General features: G+C 45.3%; 1 protein-coding gene across 1 annotated transcript in view; it reads right to left on the minus strand.

The window, feature by feature from the left end:
- Nucleotides 1-26,256, minus strand: part of LOC137789064 (partitioning defective 3 homolog) — a 307,879-nt gene that overhangs the window by 168,522 nt on the left and 113,101 nt on the right. The window contains exons 4-6 of the mRNA XM_068582319.1: nucleotides 20,048-20,220; nucleotides 19,596-19,599; nucleotides 16,792-16,919 (exon numbers count right to left, since the gene is read on the minus strand). Of these exons, the coding sequence (XP_068438420.1) occupies nucleotides 16,792-16,919; nucleotides 19,596-19,599; nucleotides 20,048-20,220 (305 nt within the window). The remainder of the gene's footprint in view (nucleotides 1-16,791; nucleotides 16,920-19,595; nucleotides 19,600-20,047; nucleotides 20,221-26,256) is intronic.

Below are 26,256 nucleotides of genomic sequence, written 5' to 3' on the forward strand. Positions count from 1 at the left end.
GAAATTCAACCCATTTTCAGAACCCCGGATATCTTTGGTGGCACGCGGCCGTGACACAGAGGGACTCTCTCCTCTATTTATTTTTAAGAGCGTGGCCATGACATTTCCATCAGCGCTCTACCTTAAGAGACCTGGACTCACCCCGCCTGTCTGTTTCCCCTCTTTAACCATTTGGTGTGAAAATGACTCGGTCAATCAGCGAGCCTTTAATTACGTGTCCCAGGTGCCTCCCGGGGGCCCGTTATTCACAAAGCTTTCTGGGAAAACCCCCCTGATGGGTTGGCTCCATTTTTTTAAAATATATACACATATGTGATGTCCACAAAGGACCAGACCACCTGCGGGGTCCATGAATAAAGACATGAGGGCGCAGAGTGGGGAAGGTCTGTGAAATTGGACAAGCATAAATAGAAGACCATATAAGTATATGCTTTTTGACGGGATTGTCGGAAACTGTGGTCAAAAAAAAGGATTTCATACTCGTAGAGAAGGAGGCGATGGTGCGTGATGTCTTTGTCTCATTAGACAACAGAGTGATCCGAGAGGGGCGCTGACTCACAGCGTATCATCACAGAAAGTGACGTGTAATTAACTTCAGTCGCTCGCAGCAACAATCTCCTGTCTGTTAGTTGGCAAGTGGAAAGCGGCCGCGGGTTCCCGCTCAGCGTCTTTCTGCTGAAACATAAGGAAAACTAGAGCCGCGTCATGTGATGGAACAAAGGAGAGGCCGAGAACGAGGAAAGAGTTTCACTGTCAGATCACCAAGGTAAAGAGATTCTTCATTCACACTCGGCCAAAAGCACAGTGCGAGCGGTTTGTGAGCGCGCGAAAGTGACAGGTGAAATGGCCAAGAAAGCAGCACGAGAGAAAGGTGATATTTCTTGTCAGCTATATCACGGAAGATTGGTGTGAAAAGCTGAAAGGAAACGGTGAAAATGACACCAAAGGGAAGAGGAGCTAAAAGAAAGACGTTTCAGGAGAGGGCGCTAAACCCGAGTGAGCGGAGGAGAGAAAAGGAGTTGGGAGTGAGAGGAAAGGGTGAGCAAACTCAGCCAACGGAAATCTGAAAACAGGGGGAGATCATCACTTGTTTCAAGAACTTCACTGTTTTCTTCTTGAAACAAGTGCGATCCGCCTTCCACGCTCCCAATTCAGGTATCGACTTTCCTTCCAAGGACGTGTGTGGAACAATTGCACTACTTCAGATATGACAGGATTCGTCATGTTCTTTTGTGGAAAAACTCACAAATGTTTCGCACCTCTAAAGGGAAACGAGCAGTCAGAACATCCTGCTTTAAAAAATCACACGCCCGTCCTACTCTCAGGGATTTGTAAGTGTCTTGTTTTGATTCATTTAAAACAAATTAAAACGTCAAAGCACATGAGCCTGAATATGATAAATAACTGAAATGAAGTCCTCTCTGCTGTGGCTGATAGCTGAGTCAGAATTGCAGGGGTCGGTGTCTCCTTGTGACCGCAGGCCGTCGGAGAAGCCACCTCCTTTTATAGCCACTGCCAGCCCACTTGTTGTCTGTCCTCATGTCAGTGGCAACGCTGTGCACTGAGTGACAGCAGAGGAGAGGCACGGGCTAAATATACACCCATCTCTCTGTGCCCCTCCACTCTCCCTCTCCTCTCTCTCCATCATTCTGGATCTACCACTTCCCCCATCTCTAAAAAACCCCTTGAGTGCTTTTAGCACCCTGTTGATTCCTTGGTAACCAGTGGAGAGGGGGGAGCAAAGCTTTTCAGCTCAAGTCTCCACGCCACTCATTTCCCTTTCTCTCTCTCTCTCTCTCTCTCTCTCTCTCTCTCTCTCTCTCTCTCTCTCTCTCTCTCTCTCTCTCTCCTGATCTGTGGCCAAAAACCAGCCTCTTTACCAATAAAGTAAAAAAAAAAGAATGCAAGGTTGGAGGCTTGGCCATTGGACAGCTGCAGCATTAGCTTATTGAGACCCATATGAGAGCGAGAGAGAGAGAGAGAGAGAGAGAGAGAGAGAGAGAGAGAGAGAGAGAGAGGGGGGGGGGGGAGGGAGGGGGGCAGTGGGGAGCTGCAAAGTGCAAAGTCTTGTTACCTTCAAATGGATAGACAGGTTAGAACGGTGAGAGGACCAAGGAGAGGCGAAGAGTGAGATGGAGGGAGGGAGGGAGCAGCTGTTTGCTTATGAAGAAACACTGTACACACACACACACACACACACACACACACACACACACACAAACACTCACAGACATTTAAAGTCCCACTGCTTGGGGGTTGGGCAAAGGGTGTGTGTTGAGGGGCTGTCATCCTCCATCAACCCCTGTCCTAAAGGACACCTACTGTGAGCGCACGCCTGTGTGAGAGTGTGTCATGCCATTAGCCATGGGCAAGTACAACATGTATCTGTTGGTGGGAGGGAGGGGGGGGGTAGTGGGGGACTCCCTCCCGAGCCCGCCTTTGGCGTCGAGGGCTTGACAAGGACAGGTTCAAAGGTCGCAGCATGTGGTGTGTTCCCGGCCTCCACCCTTCCTTTAGGGTCTGTGCGACAGCTCCACGTGTGGGAGAGGCCCTCATGTTGGACGCCACGCATTCTCTTACGCCGTGGCGTGCCCACTCAATGAAAAAAACGAAATAAATAAATAAAGGGAACAAGCAATTTGACCAGAGCGTTTAGCAAAAAGACTGTTGAAATATTTACAAAGACCGCCTTTCCCTCCTGATCCAGCGAGCTGAAAATGCGAAGCATTAATTGTGTGAGGTGACACACGCCCCTTGTGGAAACATTAAACCAGCCAAAGGTAACAAACGACGGCAACATGTGAAAATAATCTGTTTTCTGGAGAAAGAGAGAAAGAAAGAAAGAAAAAACAGCAAAGGCTTTTTCCTCTCCCTCACTAAAGGTTAAGGAGCCATAATTGTACCCTCATTACCTCCAGTTAATGCACTTCGACTAAACACTGTACCACAGACAAGAAAAAAGTACTTCACTGTGCCGCTGCATCGCACAATGGCATTGACATACAAAGACAAGCCGCCGGTAATAACTCCTAATTGTCCTATTAAAGTTCCTTTGACCTCACAAGGCAATTATCAATGTGTTTCCATCTTAACTGGAGCCAGGGTCAGGCTGAATCAATCAGTGGTTAAAATAAGCTTCATGGCATTGGACGCAAAGATTTTTCACCTGAATCCGACCCACAGATGTTCCCAAAACAGAACAGCTGCTGGCGGATGCGGTGTGTAGGGTGAGCCGGTCGTAGCTGCAACAGAATGAACCGTACATGGATTATTCTGCATGTTGCAGGTTGTCTCTTTTATCCCTCATATTCAATCGCCTGCAGGGGGAAACTGCCATTGGGAGCAAAACTGCGCACAGAAATTGTCTTTGTGAGCAGATTGGACGTGACTGTTGCACCCAACGACCCGGCCCCACCCTTCTCTCCGCCATCCTTGACCCTTTCGTTCCCCGACCAGCCCGTCAGACTCCAACGCCATTAAAACAAGCGATACGTCACAATGACTGAGATTATGAGACACTTATTTACATTGATGTTAGGAAGGAGGGAGCATCATAAAAGGCTGAGCGAAGAGTTAAACTGGTTAGTGGATGATGAAGGGTCATAATGTCCGCCTTCACCCAACCCACAAGTTCCCTAAATGGCACTTAATGCTTGTCAGCAGGGAGGCAGAGACCAGTTCTAGCAAGCTTTCTTATCTTCTTTATATTGCTATGATCATAAGGATCCTGTTGATGTAAGCTAATGGGGATTTCAATACGCAGCGATGAGGATTCACTGCGATGTGACTCCGATGTGAACAGAGTTGTACACAGAAGATACAGCCGCGTACCTTCTGCATCGGGCGCTCTAACGATGAATGTTTCATTTGTTTGGCAAACCGTTTGCTCCCTGTTGGCCTGGAAATTGCAGATCTGGAAGAAAATCAAAGGCGCGTGACCCCGGCGCCTGCTTTCTCTTGCTTTGTACATGTGTGCGTGAGAGAGACAGAGGGAGCGAGGTTACGGTGCTCCGGTCCTGTGTTTGTGTGCCAAGTTGAGAAGCCCAGGCGGCGGCTGTCCTCTGATGAGGACATGTGTTGTCTTTCATATTTCACACCCCGCACCCATGGGCCCCAGCCCTGTTCAAAGGAGAGCACTGGCATTCCGGATTAGATGTACTATTCCTTTTGATGATGACGAGGGGGTGTCAAGTAGGAGTTGTTGTGCTAGGTTAGGACGGTGGGGAGCGGGGATGGGTATCGAGAACCTGCTCCGAAGAAACAAGCTTTTTTTAAACTCCACTCATCCATCCAGAGAGCAAAGTTTAGACTTCCTCTACATGGCACTGTTGAGAGCCGCATGAGGCGATACGATCCCCTCATGCTAGCACTGCATTACGTCAGGAAACATTCATCTTGTGGATGGCAAGCTTTTTTCTCAAATTAAAAAAAAGCAAAAACTACCACGTCACTTGTGATAAGACTTCAGTTTTTATAATTAAGGTGGTCTATGTTTTTTAAATAGCTTTTACCAGCCAGAATTTGATAAGAAACCAAATCAATATCAATCACAACATCGTTCAAACTAAATGATTCCCAAACATAGCTCCATTTTCAATTACACATTTTCCTGCCAATGATATGCATGGTATACTGTACTCTTAATTTACCAAATTGAATATAACGCCCGCATCCAAGCACCTAGTTTTAATTAACGAAACTCCCCAGCCTTTACATCCGTCTCTCTTTGTTTTGTTCAGGAAAAGACATGGCTTCTGGCTCATGAAAGTTCAGGCTCTGATGGGGCTTTACTTGAAGCAAATTACAGGGACAGACAGGTTCCTAATGCTGTTAAGCAAATTAGATCAGAGATGTGAGGCTGCATTTGTCCACATCAGGACAGCAGGGCAGCGAGATGTGGAGGGGCGGGGCCGAGGGGCGGACAGCGCCGTCCGTGGGCTGATCTTTGGAAAAACAAAGGCCCGTCTCTCCCTCCACTGCACTCCTTCTCCCGACTCGTCCCTCGACTGCAATCTTCGTCTCTTCTTTTGTTTCTGGCCCCCTCCGACAGTGAGAGACCTGCTTTGTGCCGAATACATCATCTGCCAGCGCCTGTTTCATATCAGGCCTGGACTGATCTATCAATGACACAGCTGCCTTTGCCTTTGCCCACTGTATCGTTAAATTGCACTTTAATTAAATTAGGCCTGCTAATTATGAGGGCTTAAATCAATCACCAGGTCAATAACATAGGCCCAAAGCGCACGGGGAGGCCCGAGACGTTTTCCAAACCTCATCAATAACGGACACAACCGGAGCAGACCGCTCCGGCACCAGAGAGCCGGAGGTTCAAACCGGTAGAAAGAAGCTGCGAATTGAGTTATCGTCACCGGCGTTGTCCAGAGCACTTCTTACTCGTACGCGCCCTGTGAATAATGTTGTTTGAATACAGTGGAAGTGTTTCAAAGAGTCTGAATGTCCACAGCATTTTGCATTAGAATAGCACTTCAAAGGGGGTGTTTAAAGCAGATTTATAGTTTCTGATGCATGACAAAATTGTTGAAAAGGGATATTATTACTTTCCAGACACCTGGCTTAGGTGAAGGGAGGTGATTCTGAACAGATAATCCTGGGGGTTGAGTGCGCAGCCCAGCTGAGCAGCCGGTCCCAGCTGAATCCTGGGTCTTTATCCATGCATTAAAAAAAAAGAGCTCTCTGGTGCTTTTCACAGATTAATCATAATTTTGAGCTTATTAAGTGGGAGGACAGTCTGCTTTCCACTGTTCAGAACGTTTAATCCATCTTTCAAACTGTGAAGGTCAGCGAGCAAAAGTTACCCCCGTTGCAATAATAACGGGTGTTTGAATTTCAATGAGAGCACCCGCTGCTCGGATCTGGATCGCAATTAAATACATTTCTTTCTTTTTTGTTAGTATTTTCAGTAACCCCTCCAGCAATTACGTGAGTCAGAATCACACTGACTTATTGAGTCGCACGGCAGCTGCCAATAAACGGCTCTGTCCTCACTGCCAAATTGTCATCCGGACTATCTGACAACAGTCGGCGAGTAATAATGGCAGAATCGGGAAATAAAATGTGGAGAGCAGCAATTCACACAAGGATCTCATTCATTTTCTATAGGGGTGTTTTAACACGCTGCAACCTCAAAACTCTAAATACACTGAACATGAAGACGGGGGAAATGAAGAAGGGGGAATGAGGGTGAATGATGTTGAACTATGAATAATTAAGTGGCAAGTAAAGCTTTGGTACACATTGCAGCGAGTTATTACAGGGGATATACGGCCTTCTCCACAGAGCAGCGTTGTTTGCTGCTTTATTTGAGCAGGTGGGGTGGGGGCTGTCATGGGAGCTGTGTGGGGCGAGGTGCGGGCTGCTTTCCATTTTGTTTTAATTGGAAGCTGAAATTCTTGGATAAGGGGGGGAGACAGAAAGCCATTTGGCCGAAACCCTGCTCTCAGCCAGGGCTAAATGAAGAGGGGCCGTGTGGAGATGAGGGGCCTGTGGAGGGCCAGTAATGAAGAGAGGTCCCGAAAGACACCGGCAGAGCCGCAGTAATCTAGCGGACCCAGGGAGGAGGGGCCGAGGTGTGGGTGGGTGTCATGAGGGGGCACGCTTTAGTGGAGAAGGAGACAGGAGGGAAGATTGTAGGGGAACGGACGTGTTTCTGTGTGTGTGTGTGTGTGTGTGTGTGTGTGTGTGTGTGTGTGTGTGTGAAGTGTGGATGGGTTGGGGGGGGTTTGACGTCAAAGTAACGTCAACAGTCTTGTGCTTATTCTAATATATAATAATATATAAAAACATCCTTCTTGCATGTATGCATAGGTCGAGGCTCTGCGCGCATGACTCCATGAGGTATCGATTGATCAAAGGGGTGTGCTGGTTAGAGTTGAACATAATTGACTTGCTAAACACAACAAGTGATTGCAATCACTGACAGAGATAAGAGCACAGGGAAATCATCAGTGCCTCAACAAACAAGACGGCGCGGTGCGTGGATAGTCGATTTGCAGCATGTAAACATTGCGCTGGTGGAGGAACGCGCCTCAAACTGAGGGCACCCGTTGGCATCCTTACATATCTGATCTGGTTTCAGCCAATCACATCACAACATCAGCGGGAGTCACATCTTCCAACCCGACCGACACACATAAACCCCAACAAGCAAACCGACCGGTGCTTCCCCGCTCCACTGTTCTCTAAATGGAAAAGGCTGTCAGCGTGGTTCTGGTTGAAATCATGATTCCTTGTGGGAATATCAAGAGTATGTTGTGATGGAGCTCAGCAGGGGTGCTATCTACACAACAGCTCCCATGGCCTGTGCACCGAGGACATAAAGAGGAGAGAATGCCAATGGGAAACTGGCCCATTACAGAGGTGCCCCACGCTGCAATGACACCATTAATGCTATCTGGGCTCTTCTCTATTCAGCCCGGGCATCCAGCCTTGAGATATGGAGGGTTTCAATGGACAAACTGAACGTGAATTAATTCAGAAATAAATACACACATGAATGTAACATTCACGTCTCATTTAATTTGTGATCTATGTGTCTGTGCCAATTAAGCATTACATTACATTTGTATATTAATCTATTCATGTAATCATTTAAGTAGTAATAGTTCTATGTACGTACATTTACTGAACAACATTCATTGTTTGATGTAATCTGTTGTTTGTTTTAAGTCTGTTGCTGGTTTGTAAGACATTGAAAGGGTTTCACCAGGGGTTTTGCATGCTTTACTGCAGAATATTTTCAAGGCTATGTCATAATTGTTCATATTTTTCAACATTTTTCAACATTCCAGATGGTGACCAATTGTTCCATTGAAAACATGTGGATTAACACTAGCTTGAGACAGGTAATGTATCACTGGGAAGAAAGTGGTTCCACGATGAAAGTTCGGAAACATGTTTGTGGTAGACTACTGCAGTCAAGCGAGATATCGTTTGTCTTCTGAATGGTGAATTAATGTCTGGGTGGGACGCTCCGACACCCAATATTTTAGCTTCAGCAGACAAATATCAGAGTCGTTCATAAAAGTAGATGCCAGTATTATCCTCATCCCTGTCTTGAGTTTGAGTTTGTCATCACATATGCCATGCTGAAACCTGAGTTGTCAGAAGACATGTCAAACTATCTCCTTTGTACTTCCAGCTGCGTTGCACGATGTTTGATGTGATTGATTGTCCTCGGCACTGAAAGCTAATCTAAAATCTTAGCAAGTTCATTCGCCAAGTGAAAGAACACCACAGCATATGTGCTTCATATTCACTTTTCATCCAATGAATGACAAGGTGGATAATGTCCAAGGACCGTTTGACGGCTCGTTTGACGTTTGATGGACGTGGATACAAAGTTTTACTCTGCAACATCTTTATCATGATGAGGCAGCATGACCTTTACAACCGCTCCGCTGCCACAAATGTTCCTCATATATCATTAATGCCTTGCTGTAGGCTTTTCTTCATCAAATGTTGATGTAAAATTGGGGGGAAAAAATTGGCGCATAATGAAAAAGAGAGAAATAGCTGAATGAATTCAAATAGTGCCCCTTAAATGGTGCAGGTTCAAGTGGCTGGCTACCATGGCTACAGCTTTAAGGGATGACCAGAAATGGAGTGATTGGCCCACTACCATCTGCCCCCTTCTCACCCTTTCTCTTTAAAGGCTCTCTACTCCTCCATCCCCTTGGCTCTGAAGTGAAACCACCTCATTCCTCTCTGTTCGCATCCGCTTTTGTTCTCCGGCCGATGCAAATGAAACGGGTCTCTTTGGCCGAGAAGGCGACGCGGCCCGTCTCGTGTTTCCCTGTGGCCCAGGGATGTGGATGTTTACTGTCGGCCGGGGCCTTATTACATTCCTTCAGCAACTTAAAAGCATTGCATCCCCCCCCCACCCTGATGGGAACCATAAAACAGGGCGAAAAGCCTATTGTGACAATGGACCTCATTGTGTCAGAGTGGACTCATTTGGCACTCTGTGGAGAGTGGAAATGTGTAGCATATAAAACATTTTTCATAAAAAAAAGCTGTGAGGGAAGAGAGGGTGAGAAAGTAGAGAGAAATCAAATAAACGGGAGTGAATGACTTCGCACTGTGGGAAATCTGGCACTGTCAATCACAGGCGTCCATCTAGAGCTTTAGTGTCGGGAATGAAAAGAGCTTCTTTTTTTTTGCCATAGCTGTTGCAGAATATACTTTCTTTAGCTTTTCCATTTGTTTCTCCCCTGTCCTTAGAGTTGGAGTCAGGATTTTGAATGATCATTTAAGGAAGACGTCTTCTTGCCCCGGCCGCCAACCAGATGGGTGTAATTAACGTCAGAACAGCAGAATCTCGCATGAATATAGGCCGTGCTCCTCCTACAAAAGATTCAGCACTTCCCCTCCCGAGCCGAGACACTGCACCCTTCTGGAAAAAAAAGTAATTGGATTCAACTGCAAATGTAGGAAGATAAGCACAAAATGATTTCACCTGACGAAACATTGTGAGGAGTGTGCATCTTCCTCTCCCAGCTTTGTTCTCTGCTGCCCACGCTGGTTCGGCTCCATGCTGGCGGCCCCGTTTTATTCCCTGAAGTCATTATTGTCTTCGGCTAAGGTGCCCCTGCTCCCTGTGATTTGTGGGTAATGAGCTGGCACCCCCCTGCCCGTGTTCAATTATTCTCATTGAGAAAGTGATTTCTCACTCCACGGAGCAAATCAGAGGAGGAGAAAGCGTGAACCCTAATCGAGAATTAACGTGTTCACAAGCGGCAGTGCGGAGAGGGGTTGCCACCCGGATGCTGTGGAGGAGGCGTCGGTGTGGAGGGAAAAGAGGGGTAAGAGGAAGAGGAAGAGGAGGGACAGACGAGAGGCGGCCAATGAGGTAAAACAATTTTTTTACCTGCCCCCAGAAACTCCTGTTTTAGTACATGTACTCGTCTTTATAGTGTTTTGAAGTGTAAAAAAAGAAACAATACTGAACAAAACTTGTAATGAATAAAAAAAAAAGTGATGTGTTTACAGTTTGAGCGCAGACAGCTTCGCTGAAGGGCTGCTGGCAGTGATGGGCTGGACGTGCAAGAGGGAACGACATCTGAGCAGTAATTAACCACGGAGAGTGAGAAAGAGAGAGAGAGAGAGAGAGAGAGAGAGAGAGAGAAAGAGAGAGAGAGAAAGAGAGAGGAAGCGAGCAGACGGGTGCAAACTTTGGAGGGAAAAATCCAGACGAGGGGAGGTGAAGAGCAGCCGTAGCTCAGTGAGTACTAATGAACTGACAGGAGCAGAGAGGAAGACGGCTTCAGCACGAAGAGGAAGGACGCAGGTACGTGTGCCTTTGCGTTTGAAACTACACGTCACTTTGCGGATGAATCAAGATGAAACAAGTGTTTCATTAACTGCCGAATATCAGTTAATAATAAGGACTAATGCAACACCTTGATCACGTTCCACACTTTAATGGTTGTTGCTGTTTACTTTTTTCCCCCATTTGCTTTTCAAAGGCTGTTCTACTCCGACAAAACTATAATAAATTTAAAAAAGAAGGAATGTTTGAATTCTCAGGGCAAGGCTAATGCATTTAAATTAGTTAAATTTGAAAGGTAGCACGAAAAGCTCTCGGGAATATAAAACTAAAAAACATTGCTATCAACCTTCTGAAGCGTGAATCAGTCAAACTCTAATCTGAACTTTCTCGTCGCACACGCAGCCTGCAGAGCAAGACAGGTTAAACATTCTCAGGCTACAGTACAGCTGATAGAGAGGAGCGTCGGCAACTTCCAAAAAAAAAAGGTCTGCCTCCTCCCCTCCTGTTCAGACGAGATAAGAGAAAAGACATGATTTGCACAATTCTCAATGAAGTAAGGAGGACAAGACAACGGAGAAGAGCAAGAATAAATAAGAGATATCTTGCTTGGAGGGGTAAGAAAAGGCCAATGTGGCACCAAACTTTGTCATGGAACAACAGAGAGTGACAGCCTCTTTTTCATTCTTCTTTTTAAAAAAAAAGAGGCTGATTCCTCATCTCTGAGTGGAGCAAGGTTTTCAGCTTTGTCTCTCCTCCGGTCCCCTGCTGGCGGCCTTTTCACATGCTGTCCTTGGGAACTGCATTCGTCTGCCGTGTTATGTGCTGGGGATTAAGTTGTGAAAGTTTCTCTGTTAAGCACTTATTGCTATCATTCTCATTCTCCGTCTGCCCCGGTGCGTCTATGCTGTGTGTGTGTGTGTGTTTGTGTGAGAAGGTGAGAGGGGATCCTTGCTGAATGCTAATAGCCCCCCCCCCCCCCCCTCCCACGAAGGACTCTGATAATAGTAAAGCTCCAGCATTCTCACTCTCAGTTCACTAAAGTCAGTATAATGCCAAAGCTAACTGCCCAAGCCCACTACGAGGTTTCAGGAGGAGGTGAACAGAACTAAATGAGGCTTAAAAAGCAGTGCGTGCCATGGCGCTGGCCTGTCAGGGGTCATGGACTTCCTGCAGGGGTTCAGTGGCGATGGCTAATTAGGAGAGGAGCGGCCATTGTGACGCTAAGGGCAACATTGTTCTCATCCAGGTCGCCGGCTGGACTCCTAGACCAAACAACACCAAGGGAAAGACCTGTCAATCACAGGGGAGCCACGCCCCAAAACCACACCCTGCTTTATGGTCTATTTTACTCTAAACGGGACGATAACTTGCTACATGAACATCATACAACCAGAGGAGTCCTCCCCTGCCGGTTATAAAAACCTCACATTTCAGACCCTGAGGCCACCTAAAGATGCACAGCTCGTGTTATCAGACTGCTGTTTTCCGTCTTTACTGAAGGTAATTTTACAATAGAGGAGAGACGATTCCACCACCAAAGTTTCTTTCAGTATTATAGCAAGGTGGTAGTTCAATGTTGAACACACAGCAGCAGCTACTGGCCAGGCCCACTGGGCGGTAGTGAGCTCATGCATACTGTACATGGAGATCGTCTTCTACAGACAACATGCACAAGGGCTCTCATCTACTCCTGCAATGTTTTTCGGGAGCTGGCTGACCGTTCCTGTGTGAGTTTCAGGGATAATGAAGAGCGAGGTCCTGGACCAATCCAAGGTCCTCTGTACAGACCAGGGACACTACAACGGGACCGACTGCGACGCTCTAGAACGTGCCCTGCTGTTTGGCTGTACGCAAAACAAAAGCCTCGACCTAGAGTCAAACATCTGCCTCCGTCAGGTAGAGAAGAGCCCCGGAGAGAAGAGAACGCTCTCCTCCTCCAACCTCACCCACATCTCTCAGTCGTTCAGGTAGGAACAGAAACAGAGACTGCGCCAGGCAGCCAGGGTTTGGGGGTTACTGCTGTGTTTTCTCTCCATGCTCAACTGTTCTAACATTGCCGGCGGCTCGCCTCAGGGTCTGCAGACTGTGTGGGCTTTGCCAGCAAGCTAGTTAGGAGAACACACTAAGTTCACTCACAAACTACAGCGCAGGTAATTAAACCACAACTTCGATGCAGAACTGACCCACTGAAGGGCTTTAAAAGTTCAGATTATATTATTATTAACTGTATTTCGTGTTCTTGAAACAAGTCAAGCTGAGTAATGGAAAAGTGGACCCTTGAACCCTGTGAATCCACTTAGAGGTCAAACGGCTGCTGCTGCAGAGAATAGCACTCTGGTTGACAAACACTGGAATTACTCTTTTCTCAAAAGGATTTGCAAATGTTAGACTGTGAGAGAAGGTGTATTCATTCACTCTGCCTTATTTTGAAAGACTTTAAATGTGCTGTAATAAAGCTGCATTGTAGAACAACTGTTGGCTTTTAGCTAAAGTGAGTGAAGCCCAAAAAAAAGAAAAGAAAAAGGTGAGAAAAACGACATTTTGTAGAGGAATCAGTTCACAAATGCGCAATCTGTGCTTGTTTGGTGAGAAATTGTTGACGGCGGCATATAAAAGGTGTGTTCGCACTGCTCCCCTTCTTCCGGCTTCAAGGTGAACAAACTCATCTCCTTTCAACGTGTTGGCTCCATGGTTTAGCCGGGCACCTCGCCACTTTGGTTTCCTTTAAAACTCGCCAGACAAGGTGTCCCATTTTGACAACAAAGAGAGGAAGGCACTTCCCACAGTTGGAGGCTCCATCAAAGATGTCTGATCAGAGCTCTTTCCACTCATGTTTTTGTTACTCTGTTATGTAACGCTTTCGTTTCTCTTTCTCGCTTTCTTTCAATTTGTCAGGGGCATGACTGAAACAGATTTTTTCAAAGCAGGATCGGTGAGCCAATAAATAAGAAAATCAATGTCATTTATTTTGAAAATGTTCTATTAATAACACATCATATCACTATTTGTAATAAAATGCCTCTCTGCCTAATACTGTTTTAAAAAGCCTTAAACTTTGAGCTTCTTTGTTTGTGTGAAACGTCTCCGTCTCTCTCCATGAGAGCTATTTTGATTGGGTTAAATCCCTCTATGACTGACAGCTGGTGTCATCCCCGCCTCTGGTACAGCTCATGATAATGGCCTCCGGTCCCTCGTCAAGGCTGCAAAACAATACAGTGAAGAGGCACTCAGCCAGAGCCGAATGTGTGTAAGCGTACGTGTGTGTATGTGTGTGTGTGTGTGTGTGTGTGTGTGTGTGTGTGTGTGTGAGGCAGAGCAGGAGGGCCCATTAGCATTCATCAGTGGGATAATAGCCCACTGTTAATGTCAGCTGTTTATATAAAGAATAACTCATACGGCTTTGGCGTATATGGGCTGATCGTGCAAGCTTTCCTTCACACTACATTTGTCAAGCGGTGTGTGTGTGTGTGTGTGTGTGTGTGTGTGGAAAGGTGGCGAGGGACTGAGCGTCTGGAGCTCCCAATATCTCGGATGGAATTGTTTGACACTAAAGTGAATTTATTGACTGGTTAGATAAACATAGTGTAAGACAAGTGAAGCGCGCTCTCCAGATATAACTCGAGCAGCGAGCACTGAGACACCCAACTCCTTATCAAACGCATGAGATTGTCCCGTTATCAATACTCATCACAGATTCCAAATATTCAACTTATGTAATGTCAAATAAAATGCTGACAGAAGCCCCCCGGCGGCCCAGCTTCAAATCCCTCACTGGGTTCGTCACGTCTGGGTGCTCGTGGTGACGACAGCATCACAGCTTGTGCAGTTGATTCAACCACCGCTTTGGTATTTTAAGCATAGAAGTCAAAGTGTCCCTTTTACTCGGCCTGACTTCACATTCCTAATTTATAGCAGGGGGTGGGAAGGCCTGCTCAAATATGAATAGTGAATTGAAGCACTTTAAGAGGGAACCAAATGGTGCTGCCGGAGCATGATGCACGCACACGCACACACACACACACACACACACACATTATATAGAAAGTAAAGTATACCTCAGTTGTTTTCGAAGAACAAACAGAAAAGAGAGTAAAGCCCTTTCTTAGTTTTTGCTTTAATCTTTTCTCATAAAGCAGAACAATAAAGTACGGGAGAAAAATAATCCACGATAAACAAACAACTTCTAATTGGAGAGATTTTCCTAAAAACATGGTGCGTACATAGCTTTGTGTGTGTGTGCGTGTGTGTGTGTGTCTCATTATCTCCGGCAGCAATTTAGTGCTGATCACAATTCTTTTTAATTATCCCACGCTGTGTATTTTTATCCTCTCTGCGACGCGGCTGTGCTGCCCGCCCATCACACAGACAAAGGAGACAAAGTATCTGTTACTTGTGGGAGGGAAAGGCAGCGATCAAGCCTGAGATACAGTGACTTAAAGGAAACTGGGCAGCGCGGCGTCTCTTTGAAGCCGTCACTGTGTCACCTCTAATGAGCGGATTTGTGTTTGTGAATCATTTTTAATTCGTACAGCTGTCAGATTATAAAGACTCAGGTAGCACCGAGACTCAGCCATCAGGTGGATGCTTAAACTCGCACCGTGGCACTTTTGCTGTTATTTTTAAAATGTTTACACAGTAACGTTGGAAGGTCTTCTGCTCTGGAAAAAAATAATCTTGTAATTCACGAGATATTATTTATGTGTATTAACCTGGAAACCTTACAGTAATCTTGGATTTAGGTATTTCATTTAGGGAACAAATTTAGATCCAGGCTACACAGTTTGTGTCTTCTTGAAGCTGAGAGACGCAAAGCTCAACCATCTGATAGAGTAACAATCAAGTAGTGGATGGAGTCCAGGCACCACAGCAAGTAACTTGAGGATGATTGTGTTTTATGTTCAGGTACGGCATCAAGAAGCCGCATCAGGCTCGACTCAACAAAAGCCCACAAGATAAACAGTGTTAAGTCTAATTAACAGATACAAAATAAATACATTTGTTGACTCTCATCCTTAAAAGTTGAGGTTTTATTTCTCACTATAACGCAGCGTACACATATGCAGGTATCAAGTGTAAATCGGTGGTGTCAGTTTCTCAACAGTGAGTATTTGCTGTCTTTCCGTCAGAGGTTTGTGTGTTTTGTGGCACGGCTAGACTTCCTGTTCGAGCCGTACGGCAGCAGCTTCAGCCAGACAAAACACACAGTGCACTAAGATGACTTCTTTTTCATAACATTGCTTTGTCCTGGCAGTCTGTCGAGCCAGAGACAAAACACTGAGCGAACGCTCCAGAATGAAAATACTTCATAGTTTTGCCATCGTGACAATGAAACGCAGCCTCGGCCGGTTTTCTAATGAGACGAGAGAGAGAAGCTCAGACAGACCACCCAGAAAGTCTGAGCACGGCAGGACAGACATTCAGGTGAGAACCTTGGGAAGCTGAAAGGAATACAACACGGGCTGCGAGAATGTCCATCCACCCTTTGTGCTTTGGCGTTTTCTCTATCACTGCATTTCACACTCTTTCTTTGCTCTTTTCTTTTCCTTTACCTCGAAGGTGGGATCGATTAAACACCTCCCACATAAGGTCAGAGCAGGTACCTCAGGTAGAGGCGGCTAGAGGCTGGCACACAAGCCGGGAGGCCTCCTCTTCACGTCGAGCTCGGCGTCTCCGACACCTCCCAAGGTCATTTCCGCTCTCCCGGCAGAGCCTCTGTCACTTTTAATAACTTTTAAATGGGAACATTTTTCCTCTCCTCTGACAGGCCGCGGAGTAGCGGGACCAGTCGCCGAGTGAGACAATCACAACGTGCCGGCGGAGCGGGGAGGTGTGAAGTGAAGAGACGAGCCTGCAGTGACTTATAATGTGCGCTGTTACTTTATGAAAAGTACAGCCACATGGAACAGAAGTATGAAGTCTGATGTCAGTCACCGCTTCTGTTCCAAGTTGGCTTGGGCAGTGAGCAGTCAGCGGGGATGTAACCACCTCGCTGTTATCTGTCACTGCTGTGCTTACAATCGCTGTAAGATGTCAGAGTGTGATGCATTATGACACAATGCAGCCTGTGTGCGTTTTGCTTTTTGCAGCCATGTCGAAGAACTACATCCACTACTGCTGATTTAAGGGGCTCTGGATTTATGTCTCAGCCAAATGACACATGTTAGATGTAACTGCCACTCAGTGGGAAATGTTATTGGGGAAACAGGGCTGCAGAGTGGGCGTGAAAACTATTCTCGTATGCAGATAATAACACCTGCCAAAATGTTGTGGCAGTATGTGCGATCCAATTTTATCTCTTCAGATTATAGGACCACAACTCGGGGTGTTTTTCAAGCACCGAACCAACACCAGTGTCCTCTTTCTCCCAAATGTCAAGTCTGTAAACCTCGCAGTGTGGTAACGTGAGGCCATGGGATTGCTGTGACACTTAAAACTGTCCAAAACGCACCATGACGGAAAGCATGTAAACTGGATTTAATGTGGATTTGGCTCCTCCTCCATACCTGTTCCTGTCTGTCCAGCCATTGGTCCACCATCGGATGGTTGGCGCTGAGGGACGATCGAGTCGTTTCTCTCTGGAACTGAGTGGTCCAGCCACTCGTATCGCGAGGAAGACTCCGATAGGCGTGGCCTCCTCTACCCTGCAGAGGAACAGGAAGAGACGGAGAGCTGAACGTCGCTGCATGGGTCTCACGTCCATTCTCCATGTTTTGTGGGTTGGTGCTACAGCAGCTGGATGACAGACATCTCGTGGTGGATGTTGATTAGTTTATCTTGGACCTGTGCCACAGACCAGCACCGTGTTGTTCTTTCTCGCCTCACTGCCTTTAACCTTCACCCCTGACTCCTTCCCCACTGCTGAATCTGAGCCGCTGCTTAGAGGCCTATTACAATAAGGCGGCCGCAGCTAAGCTCTTCCATTACACCTTCCGAAATAATACCGCCAAGGTAATGTCAAACACCGGCAGACTTATTATAATGTCCACGATCACCAAAAAACACACCAAATTACATTCCAGACATGCTATTGAAATGTCGTCAATTGAAGGTCACGGAAGCTGAAGCTATTTGAATAAAGATGAAAGCAAATTAATATTAAAAGACACAGCGGAGACAACGATTCACTAAGGCACAAACAGAATGAGAATGATTAAAGGTCTGACGAGTTACGAAACGGCAGCTAAAGAGCGAGTCGGGCACAAAACAGAAGTTTGGCTTTCTTTAATGAGACATCACACAACAGGAGAACACAGACAAAAGTTGAATAAAGAAATTCTCCCAAGTGGCACGTCGTTGAATGAGAGGGAGGATGACAGGCAGCCGGAAGGAGGAACAAAGGCACATGAAAACAAGTTATGTTCGGCGAGGGATAAAATAGCAGAAAACAATGCAAGGAAGAGAGAGAGATAGAGAGAAAGAGAGAGAGAGAGAGAGAGAGAGAAAGAAGAGGAAGAGATCTCCTGCATGCTAATAAGCCATGTGTGTTTTAGTGGAGTTGAATGTGGCGTGACGGGCGCGAGGAAGCACAGCAGACAGGACTGTAAAACTCAGCCGGACACGCGGGCTCTACTGAGACGGCCCCTGATAGCCATCGCGGCCTCGGCCCCCGACATGCAGCACAGGACCCCGCTCCAAAAAAAGGTTTACAACAGAGATCGTAAAATGCGGAGAAAACCAAGATACCAGAGATGTAGCAGTAAATCAACAGGAACATATCTACGACTCAATCCCTTTATTTGACTGTGCTAAGCGCGGAGAGATCGCAGCGTGAGGCGTTGTGAAGCCATCGGGAAACGTGATGAGTTTACAGTGCGAGCTGATGACTGAGGACGCTTGTTTGCTTGTGTTAGGAGGACTGAGCAGAACCGGGCCCAACTCGGCCGTGATTGAACTCACGGGGAATTGAACAGAACGTGGCTGGCTGTAGTGTGTGAAGGAAACAACCCCAGACAATAGGGAGACACTATGGGGTATGGCTTGCATCCAAACGCTCTTCTGGCAAAGCTAATCACTGATGTATGGTTCCCTTCGAGTGCAAGGTTTGCACCAAGACAAAAATATATCAAAGTCAATGCTGACTAATACATTCAACATCTGTTGTTGGTTGCATGGAAATAGACTAAAATAGACTCTCTCACCGTGTGTGTGTGTGTGTGTGTGTGTGTGTGTGTGTGTGTGTGTGTGTGTGTGTGTGTGTGTGTGTGTGAAAAAGAGACACTGAGCTGAATAAAAAGGACAGCCTCCCAGTGCGAGCACATTACTTTTCAAACCAGCTGTCAGTGACAGGAGGATTACTTTTATTGATCTAATTCAGATCACCTGCTGAAGAACATTCAGTCAAGCTTTATATATAAATATTTATATATATATATATTTTTTGTATTACATTTTTTTTAATCTATACACTGTGCAAATGTATTCTGGTTGTAATTTGAATAGCCTTTTATAAAATAGTAATTAAGGATGTTTTATATGCAAAGTCTTTTAAAGCGTCCTCTTGGAGTGATGCGTTCAAAAACAGGAATCACTTCTTACATGTAATCTGTGGTGTCATGTCACAGTTGTCATTATGTTATATGATGTGCTTCTGTGCGATCGTTTATAATGTGAAGTTAAATCCTATTGAAGCCACCGCTGTAACTGAAACCCTGCTTATCCCTCAGAGAAAAGCTTTACCAAACATCCATATCCTGCAGAGGGCACACACGAGTGGAAGCAGAAAACAGCCACTGCTATTTGCACTCCTCTTCTGTTGCTTTTAGCTTTTTTTTTCATTATTCTTGAGAACACAGAATCAAACTGACAAACAAATATTTGAACATATTTGCTCTGATTAAGATGGGCCAGAAAAAAAGCAAAAAAAAACAAAATGAAAGGCATGATAACCGTTTCACCTTAACCTTTTTTTTTTCTTCCCTGCCCTCCGCTCTGGAGTGTGCCATTACACTGTTAGAGGCTCTGACAAGTAAAGTGTCTTTCAATAGGATTATCAGACAATGCTTCCAGACACACTAATCACGTGGAGGTTTGCTGTGTCACGTTCCAAGCACTCAATCGTCTCCTTTTTGTTTTTTTACCTCCCTGTTTCATCACGAAGGTATCTCTCTCTCAGCACGACGTAAAGGTCTGGCAGCACCACGTCGGGGGCAGCCATTTTGAGGAGTTAATTGGCTTCCCTTCTCTTTCAGAAGCCGCGGGGGGTTGTACCTGAGCTATGCTTTTTTTTTTTTTTTTTTTAGGAATTATAATCAGAGGGATAAAAAGACTCAGAAAGGTGCGTTTGGAATAAAGAGAAAGTGTTTAACACTTTTCTTTCTTCTTTTTTTTGAACACAACAAGGGGTGTTGACAGAAGGAGTGAGTTTCAGTTGAAGACTACCAATGTCTCTGCTGGATATCTGCGAGCAGGGCAGCACAGGTGTACTTCTTTGATTTGGGGTGCAGAGGAGAGACTGAATGAAAATGAGGGGAAGTTAAAAACAGAGAGACTACTGGAGGTTGCAGGTTTTCAGAGCACATATCTCTGACATTATAATTGATGCAGCTCCAGTACATCTGTAGCACTGTGCAAAATAACTTCAGGGCAAGATGCTGTTTGAAGTGGGATAAACTACTTGACAGTGGTGTGATACAGAAATCATGTAGCAATGCTGTTTTCTGATTCTCGTTAGCATTTCTGACGTAAATTATTTTAGTAAGTAGTATTTTTGAGGTATAGTGTTTGAAAGTAAACCGTTTGAAGGCCAGATTCATGTGTTACCTTTTGTTCCAGGCTGCCCGTGCTGGTGTTTGGTTTGGGGTTGTGCTTTTGAAAGCCAGCGGTTGTGGACCAGCGAGTCGGGTTCTTCCTGGACGGTTCCTCTGGACCGACCTCACCTGGAAGCAGGCCGACCAGGGAGGGATCGCTGCTGCGACGGACGTGGAGAGGCATGTCTGTGGAGGGGAACGATAGGGGGACACAGTGAGAAACAGTTACAGCAACGTTGAACATTGAGGTAATCGCATCATGAGCAGACCACTTTCCAACTCAAGTGTTCTCGTTTTGCACATTTCTGCTGTCTGGTAACCAGAGACCCTCACAGTACCCCCTCGACTTCACTATATGGCCGCCGAGACTCGGGAAGTGGTGATTATGAGTACTTTTCTTACCATAGAAGGTCTACTCAGCCCAAAGGGAAACATTGTATAACTCGCGGAGGCTTGGCTTCAGTCTTGCAAAAGTGACATCAATATACTGTAAATATAGTTTGATGTGGAAAATTACACAGCTTTGAAAGCGTGAATATGAGAGAAAATGATCGGCCTAGCCACCCTAAAAATAACAACTGTAATTGCAGCAAAATTGCTCACATATCATGATCCGACTCTCAAGATAAGGGTCATTTTACACGCCGCACTAATGACTGATGCTGATTCTGGAAAGTTTCCCGGGGTTTGAAACCGGGTCCCCCAACCCAAATTAGCCTTGCCATCATCAACCATGGAGAAGTAACTGCACAGGAAACGCTGGTCCATGTTAGCGCTGCCACGTTGACCCGAGTGCAACTAAAACGTGGTGTCGAGTTCACGTATTTGATCAGCGCTGCCAGAACAAAGAGAAGGAATGACGTCTGCTCCGCACTTCCCACTCCAACTGAAACATTCAGGGAGCAATCCTGCCGATGTCTGCTACACTGGAAGTATATCCGTGAGCCGTGGAATGAATCATCTGGATTTTCCCAAAAGGCCATATGGATTTGTTTATGTCGCTCTAGCAGCCTGCGCGCGGCACCCGTGATTATGCAAATAGTTGGGTAACCACCTGTCATCCATCGGCGGATCATGGCAGCGAGCATATGCGGGTGCTAAGCTTCCATCTGATACACCAGAGACACGTCTTAGCGGCGGGAGCGACACATCCAAAACCACGGCTTACGCCGCGCCGCAACTGGTGCGTATTTAATGCTGTGACAAGACTTGGGAGACTTGAATGCGACTGTAATCTTTTGTCGCTCCCGCCCGCCGGGTAGCCGGGAATGAAGGCAGTATAATTATGTGACTGAATCCCCCAAATAAAGGTGAGATCAACAACGTGTTTGTCAGTCGCTTTTATTCTGCAGACAGGAAAATCACAGCCTCGCTCGCCATATTTTGTGAAACAAGAGTCTTTTCAAGACGCGTCTCTCTTGACCTCCTCCCATGTCCTTCACCTGTACTTGCTCTGATAGGCTCACATGACAACGCATCCATTAGACCCTCCCTCCCTCCTTGCGATTTATTTCACTATCTAATCCTCCTGGTCTGTTGTTTTCTCAACAACACTTTGCCTGAAGGTTGTTGGTTGACTCACTGAGAGTCATTCTGCTCTCGCTTGTCTGTAAGCTGTGGTTGCTGAAATTTCAAAGGTATTTCTCTCAGTTTGAACTTTGGCTGTCATTACTATTAACCTGACTTGTAGTAGTTTAAGTACAACACTGCATCCGTATACAATGACGGTGACTGTTTAAGATTGTTTTGTATATTTGTGTGACCCATATCTTGGAAATCACATCCATATTAGATCATTTGGATTCTCACAAGTTGCGCCGAGTGCCAGCTGTCAGTGGATGTGCAGGAATTGTGCAGCCCTTCATGTCGCGGGATGCAGACACGGAGCACAAGCAGAACATTCAGCAGAACTCAGCAATCAGTGCTTTTACGACATTTCACAGGAGTTTAATGGCGACTTAACCGCATTTGACATTATTATAAAGGCTGAAAATTGCTTGCCATTAAATCAAAGCTCTGTCATAAAAACCCTTCTTATTGTTGCCAAATTTTACTGCTGGGTTTGACAACGTCTCAGTCTCCGTATGACCGATGCCAATGCAGAAACATTTGCACTGTTATCCTGTTTAAGTCCAGTAGTGTGTGTTCCCTACTTCTTTTACTGTGATTTCTGAGGGACTTGTTATGCCTATGATGACATCTGGAAACTCTGAGGAACTTTCACTGCAACCAAAAAGTGGAGTTGGTGAAACTACTTTTTCAAAGCAACTTGAGTTAATAAAACTCTATTTCTCTTGAGGGAATCGTTGCTGCAAGTTCTGGTACAGCAACAGGTAGCTTGTAAAAACCACACTTTCAAAGTAGCGTCTCCAACAGTCTGTTAAAAGTTGGATCTTCCCCTAACCAAACTCTGCCTCCATCGGCCATGCCAGCAAAAGTCACCAGCAGCTTTTAATAAATTCTGCATTACTCGGTTACAAATGTGTTTCATTTATTCTGGCCCTTGTCTGTAGGATTCCTCAAAGGAGGTTGGAAATTGAGTAAAGAAAGCCCAGCTAGCAGCCAGATGGCCAGTCACTGTGCGTTTACTCTTAAATTAGGTTGAAGATTCAATAATGCCATTTAATAGACTTTGCCCCCTCTCGGTAACGGCTGGTTCACATTCAGTTCAGGGCTCTAACGACGTTCACCTCAGACAGCGGGGATAATTAACGTCCAGTAATATCCTACATGACAGGCTTAGAGATGACACACACACACACACACACATACAGAAAGACAGCAAGTGAGAGGGAGAGCAGTAGAGGCAGCGGGGAAAGTGAGAGGAAAAAACAGGAAATATGACATAAAGAAGAAAGAGACGCAGACGCTCGCTAGATTGTTTAAATTTGATACTTTAAATCTCCATACTGCATCTTCTACCTCAGGATGATTTTTTTTATACAGGACAGCTTTGTTTGTGCATATGTGTGTGCACGTGTGTGTGTGTGCGTTTGTGTGTGTGTGTGTGTGTGTGTGTGTGTGTGTGTGGACAGAAAGTTATACAAGACACTCGATGTGGATTAAACGCCTTGGTGTGTTTCCCAGAATACATCAAGGCTCAGCTCTTACTGGACGTGTATCTTGGTCTTTTGAAAACATGTCAGCATCGATCTCCCTTCATGCAACGCAATTGTTTCCAGATACTAACCGACTGAAACGTCCATTGGGAGGGAACTAATCATTATTATTGTACCATTTAATACCAAAGATTCACACCAAATAAGTGAATTGAATTCAAATGCAGCAGAGAAAGACGGAAGCATTACCATTAACGAGAGGAGCGTATTCCCGTACAGCGAGGTCTTCTCTGTATTAAAATCCTCACAGATTAACATTTGATAAATAGGAGAGCTGTTAAGGCGTGTGTGCTGTTTTCTGTTTCGAAGGTCACAATATGAAGATTCTCTCTCCCTCCCCGTTCTCCCTGAACAATTTTCCTCTACTTAATTTGTGATGGGATTATCCCGGCAGTCCGAAGGGCTTGGTTGGTCCCACGTTTAATAACCAGCGCCGTCACTTCAGACCGAGCCATCCATCGATCCAGGCTGCAGAGGGAGCGAGGCCATTGGGTGGGTAGGGTGTGGGGGGGGCTAATAAAACGAGGCCCTAATCCAGCCCCTGTAGTGAGGGATTACGGCCGGGGCGCAGGGTCATAGAGATGTACACACTCCACAATTCACCACAGGGAGAGGTCAGACTCTCCGGGGGCTATTACCTCGTATTGCTTTGTCCTTTATTTATCTTTCCCTCTCACCTTGTTTGGGGGAGAAATATATTAGCTGGGATGAATCACCGTGGATAAAAGCACTGCTATATATACACACAGCACAAAAGTCAATATTAAAGTCATTTAGTTTGAAGAATCTGTCCACATACTCCACTCTGGACCCGACTGCAGGTTACAGCACAGCTACTGATGTTTACTGCTGTTATTGCTGCAGGGTCCTGCAACAGCGTTTGAAGTGGGATCATTTTAGAACGGGCGGTGGCTTTGATTTAATTACAGCGAGGGTGGTTTAAAAAAATAACTAGAATTAGCGTATGTATCTTTACAACTGCATTTGAGCCATCCTAAGTGTTCGGAGAGGTTTCTGCTGTAACGCACCTGAGGAGCAACTTTGGCTTCAGGGTCTCGCTCAAAGACACGATCTATATCAAAATCATCTTTACTTTTGTTTATTCTGCTTTTTTTGTTTTCTTCCCTTCTGTCAAATGGCTCACATTCTGAATATGACTGTAAGGAGATGGAGGCAGAGTCTGTAACACCACAGTAAAAGCCCAGTAGTATCTGTATCTACAATAATATGGTATATAGGTGTTCTATTAAAGGATTATCTTTTATACTCCTATATCTTCACACCCCTCACCATATGTGCCCACTCCACAGGTAAAAAGCACCTGATATGAGCCAACATGAAAATGAAGCCGTAAATGACTGAAACAGTTTCAGAACAATATACGGGACCGACTATTGAGATGTTCAGGATGTTTCAGTGTTCATCCAAACAGCTTTGTCTGACCTCACGCAAAGCCAGGCTGCATTTTGGTATTTGACAAAAAAACAAACATGTAATGAGAATCAATTATAAGGTATGCTTAAAACTATGTCTTGCCATGTGGAAACCATGAAAAAGCCTATGTATGTGTTATTATAAAATAAATGTTATTAAAGAGGTTGTGCTTATGTTCATGTGTTGTTTTGAGAGATAACTGTCAATCATCTATTGTTCACTTTACCTCAAAGTTGCAATTATTACCAGCACCATATGCCCTCTTCACTGGTGTCATCATTATGAAAATCCTCCCATGAATAACTTTGCGTTACAACTTGCTTGCAACCAGCTGCAGAAAGGTTTACTAACAACCGTGAGGTTTCAGTGCTCAGTGGAGCAGGAACATGCTCTTTCTATGTGTTACAGGTATGACAGGAAACCAGATTCAGTGTTTGCATGGCCGACATTTGTCCAAAATATTTACTCTCACACTAATTTGGTGGAAAAACAAATCCATGTTTGATACCTTCTGAACTTCTCAATCGACAAATAGAGCCCTTCATCTGAACTTTAGAATAAGTTGCTTGGTGTTTACTTGCCCACCGATGAACTCGCAGCACTTAAAATCTCTCTTTTTTACGGTCACCTCCCTCGTTGGTCATAAACAACACCGAGCTGCAGTACGGTGACATCTGCCTTTACAACGCGTTCCCACTTTCCCCTCAAGTGGCGCTAATAACGCAGCCAAATCAACTTCCAACTTGGTGGCGAAAGAGATGGGGTCAGCGCTAATGTATTAGCTGTGGAAGCTTCCAATCACGGAGATGGCGTAAAGTAAATGGAGAGGGTCCTTTACTGTACCTGGAGAGGAAAGGGGGTGGCACTTCCTCCTGACTGGCTGCCAACTCACGGTAATGGAGCTAATGACTCAGCATACTGATAAGGTCACAGAGAGGACGCGCGGAGACTGGACTGTGTGTGTGTGTGTGTGTGTGTGTGTGTGTGTGTGTGTGTGTGTGTGTGTGTGTGTGTGTATATTTGTTTTCTCGTATTTCTATTTTTATGATGATCTAATGATCTCACAGAGATATAAATACAGGCAAAGACCTGTGAGGACATTGCTCACCGCTAACAAGGATTATTTTATGATATTTGTTGTTATAGTATTATTATGATACCAATAAATATAAGACAAAAAAAAGCTTGATGTATTGTGGCATATCTAGGTGTTCGTTCTGACCATTATATTTGAAACAAAAAAGTCTTGATGCATTCTGGGAAACAAATGTGATACATGAGAATATAGCTGACCTTTCTTTACTGCCGAGAGGAAACTTAAGGCTGGTGAGCCAACTTGACTTTACAAAAAGCACAGAGGAATTGTGGATTTCTTAACATTTCATGTTTCACTTGAATTAGTGTCCAGCACTGAAGAACTCAAACCAAGAAAGGGGAAACTCTCATGCATTCAACATTGTTTAAGAAAAAAAACAAAAAAAAAAACATGAGGTTTTAGATTCAGTTTCTTTGAATTATAGATAGAGCTTTCATTTTTCAGACTTTCTGTTTTTATGCTGACATTTAACAATCACACGAGGAGATATCTGCTTGAGAAGAGTATGCTAATCCTTCCTCCACACAAAAACCTCAGTAATGAAGGATTCAGTGTTGCTGTGACTCCCATTAC

Source organism: Clinocottus analis, unplaced genomic scaffold (genome assembly GCF_023055335.1).
Source record: "Clinocottus analis isolate CAN_PGR_092001 unplaced genomic scaffold, fCliAna1.0.p SCAF_18, whole genome shotgun sequence".
Taxonomy (NCBI): domain Eukaryota; kingdom Metazoa; phylum Chordata; class Actinopteri; order Perciformes; family Cottidae; genus Clinocottus; species Clinocottus analis.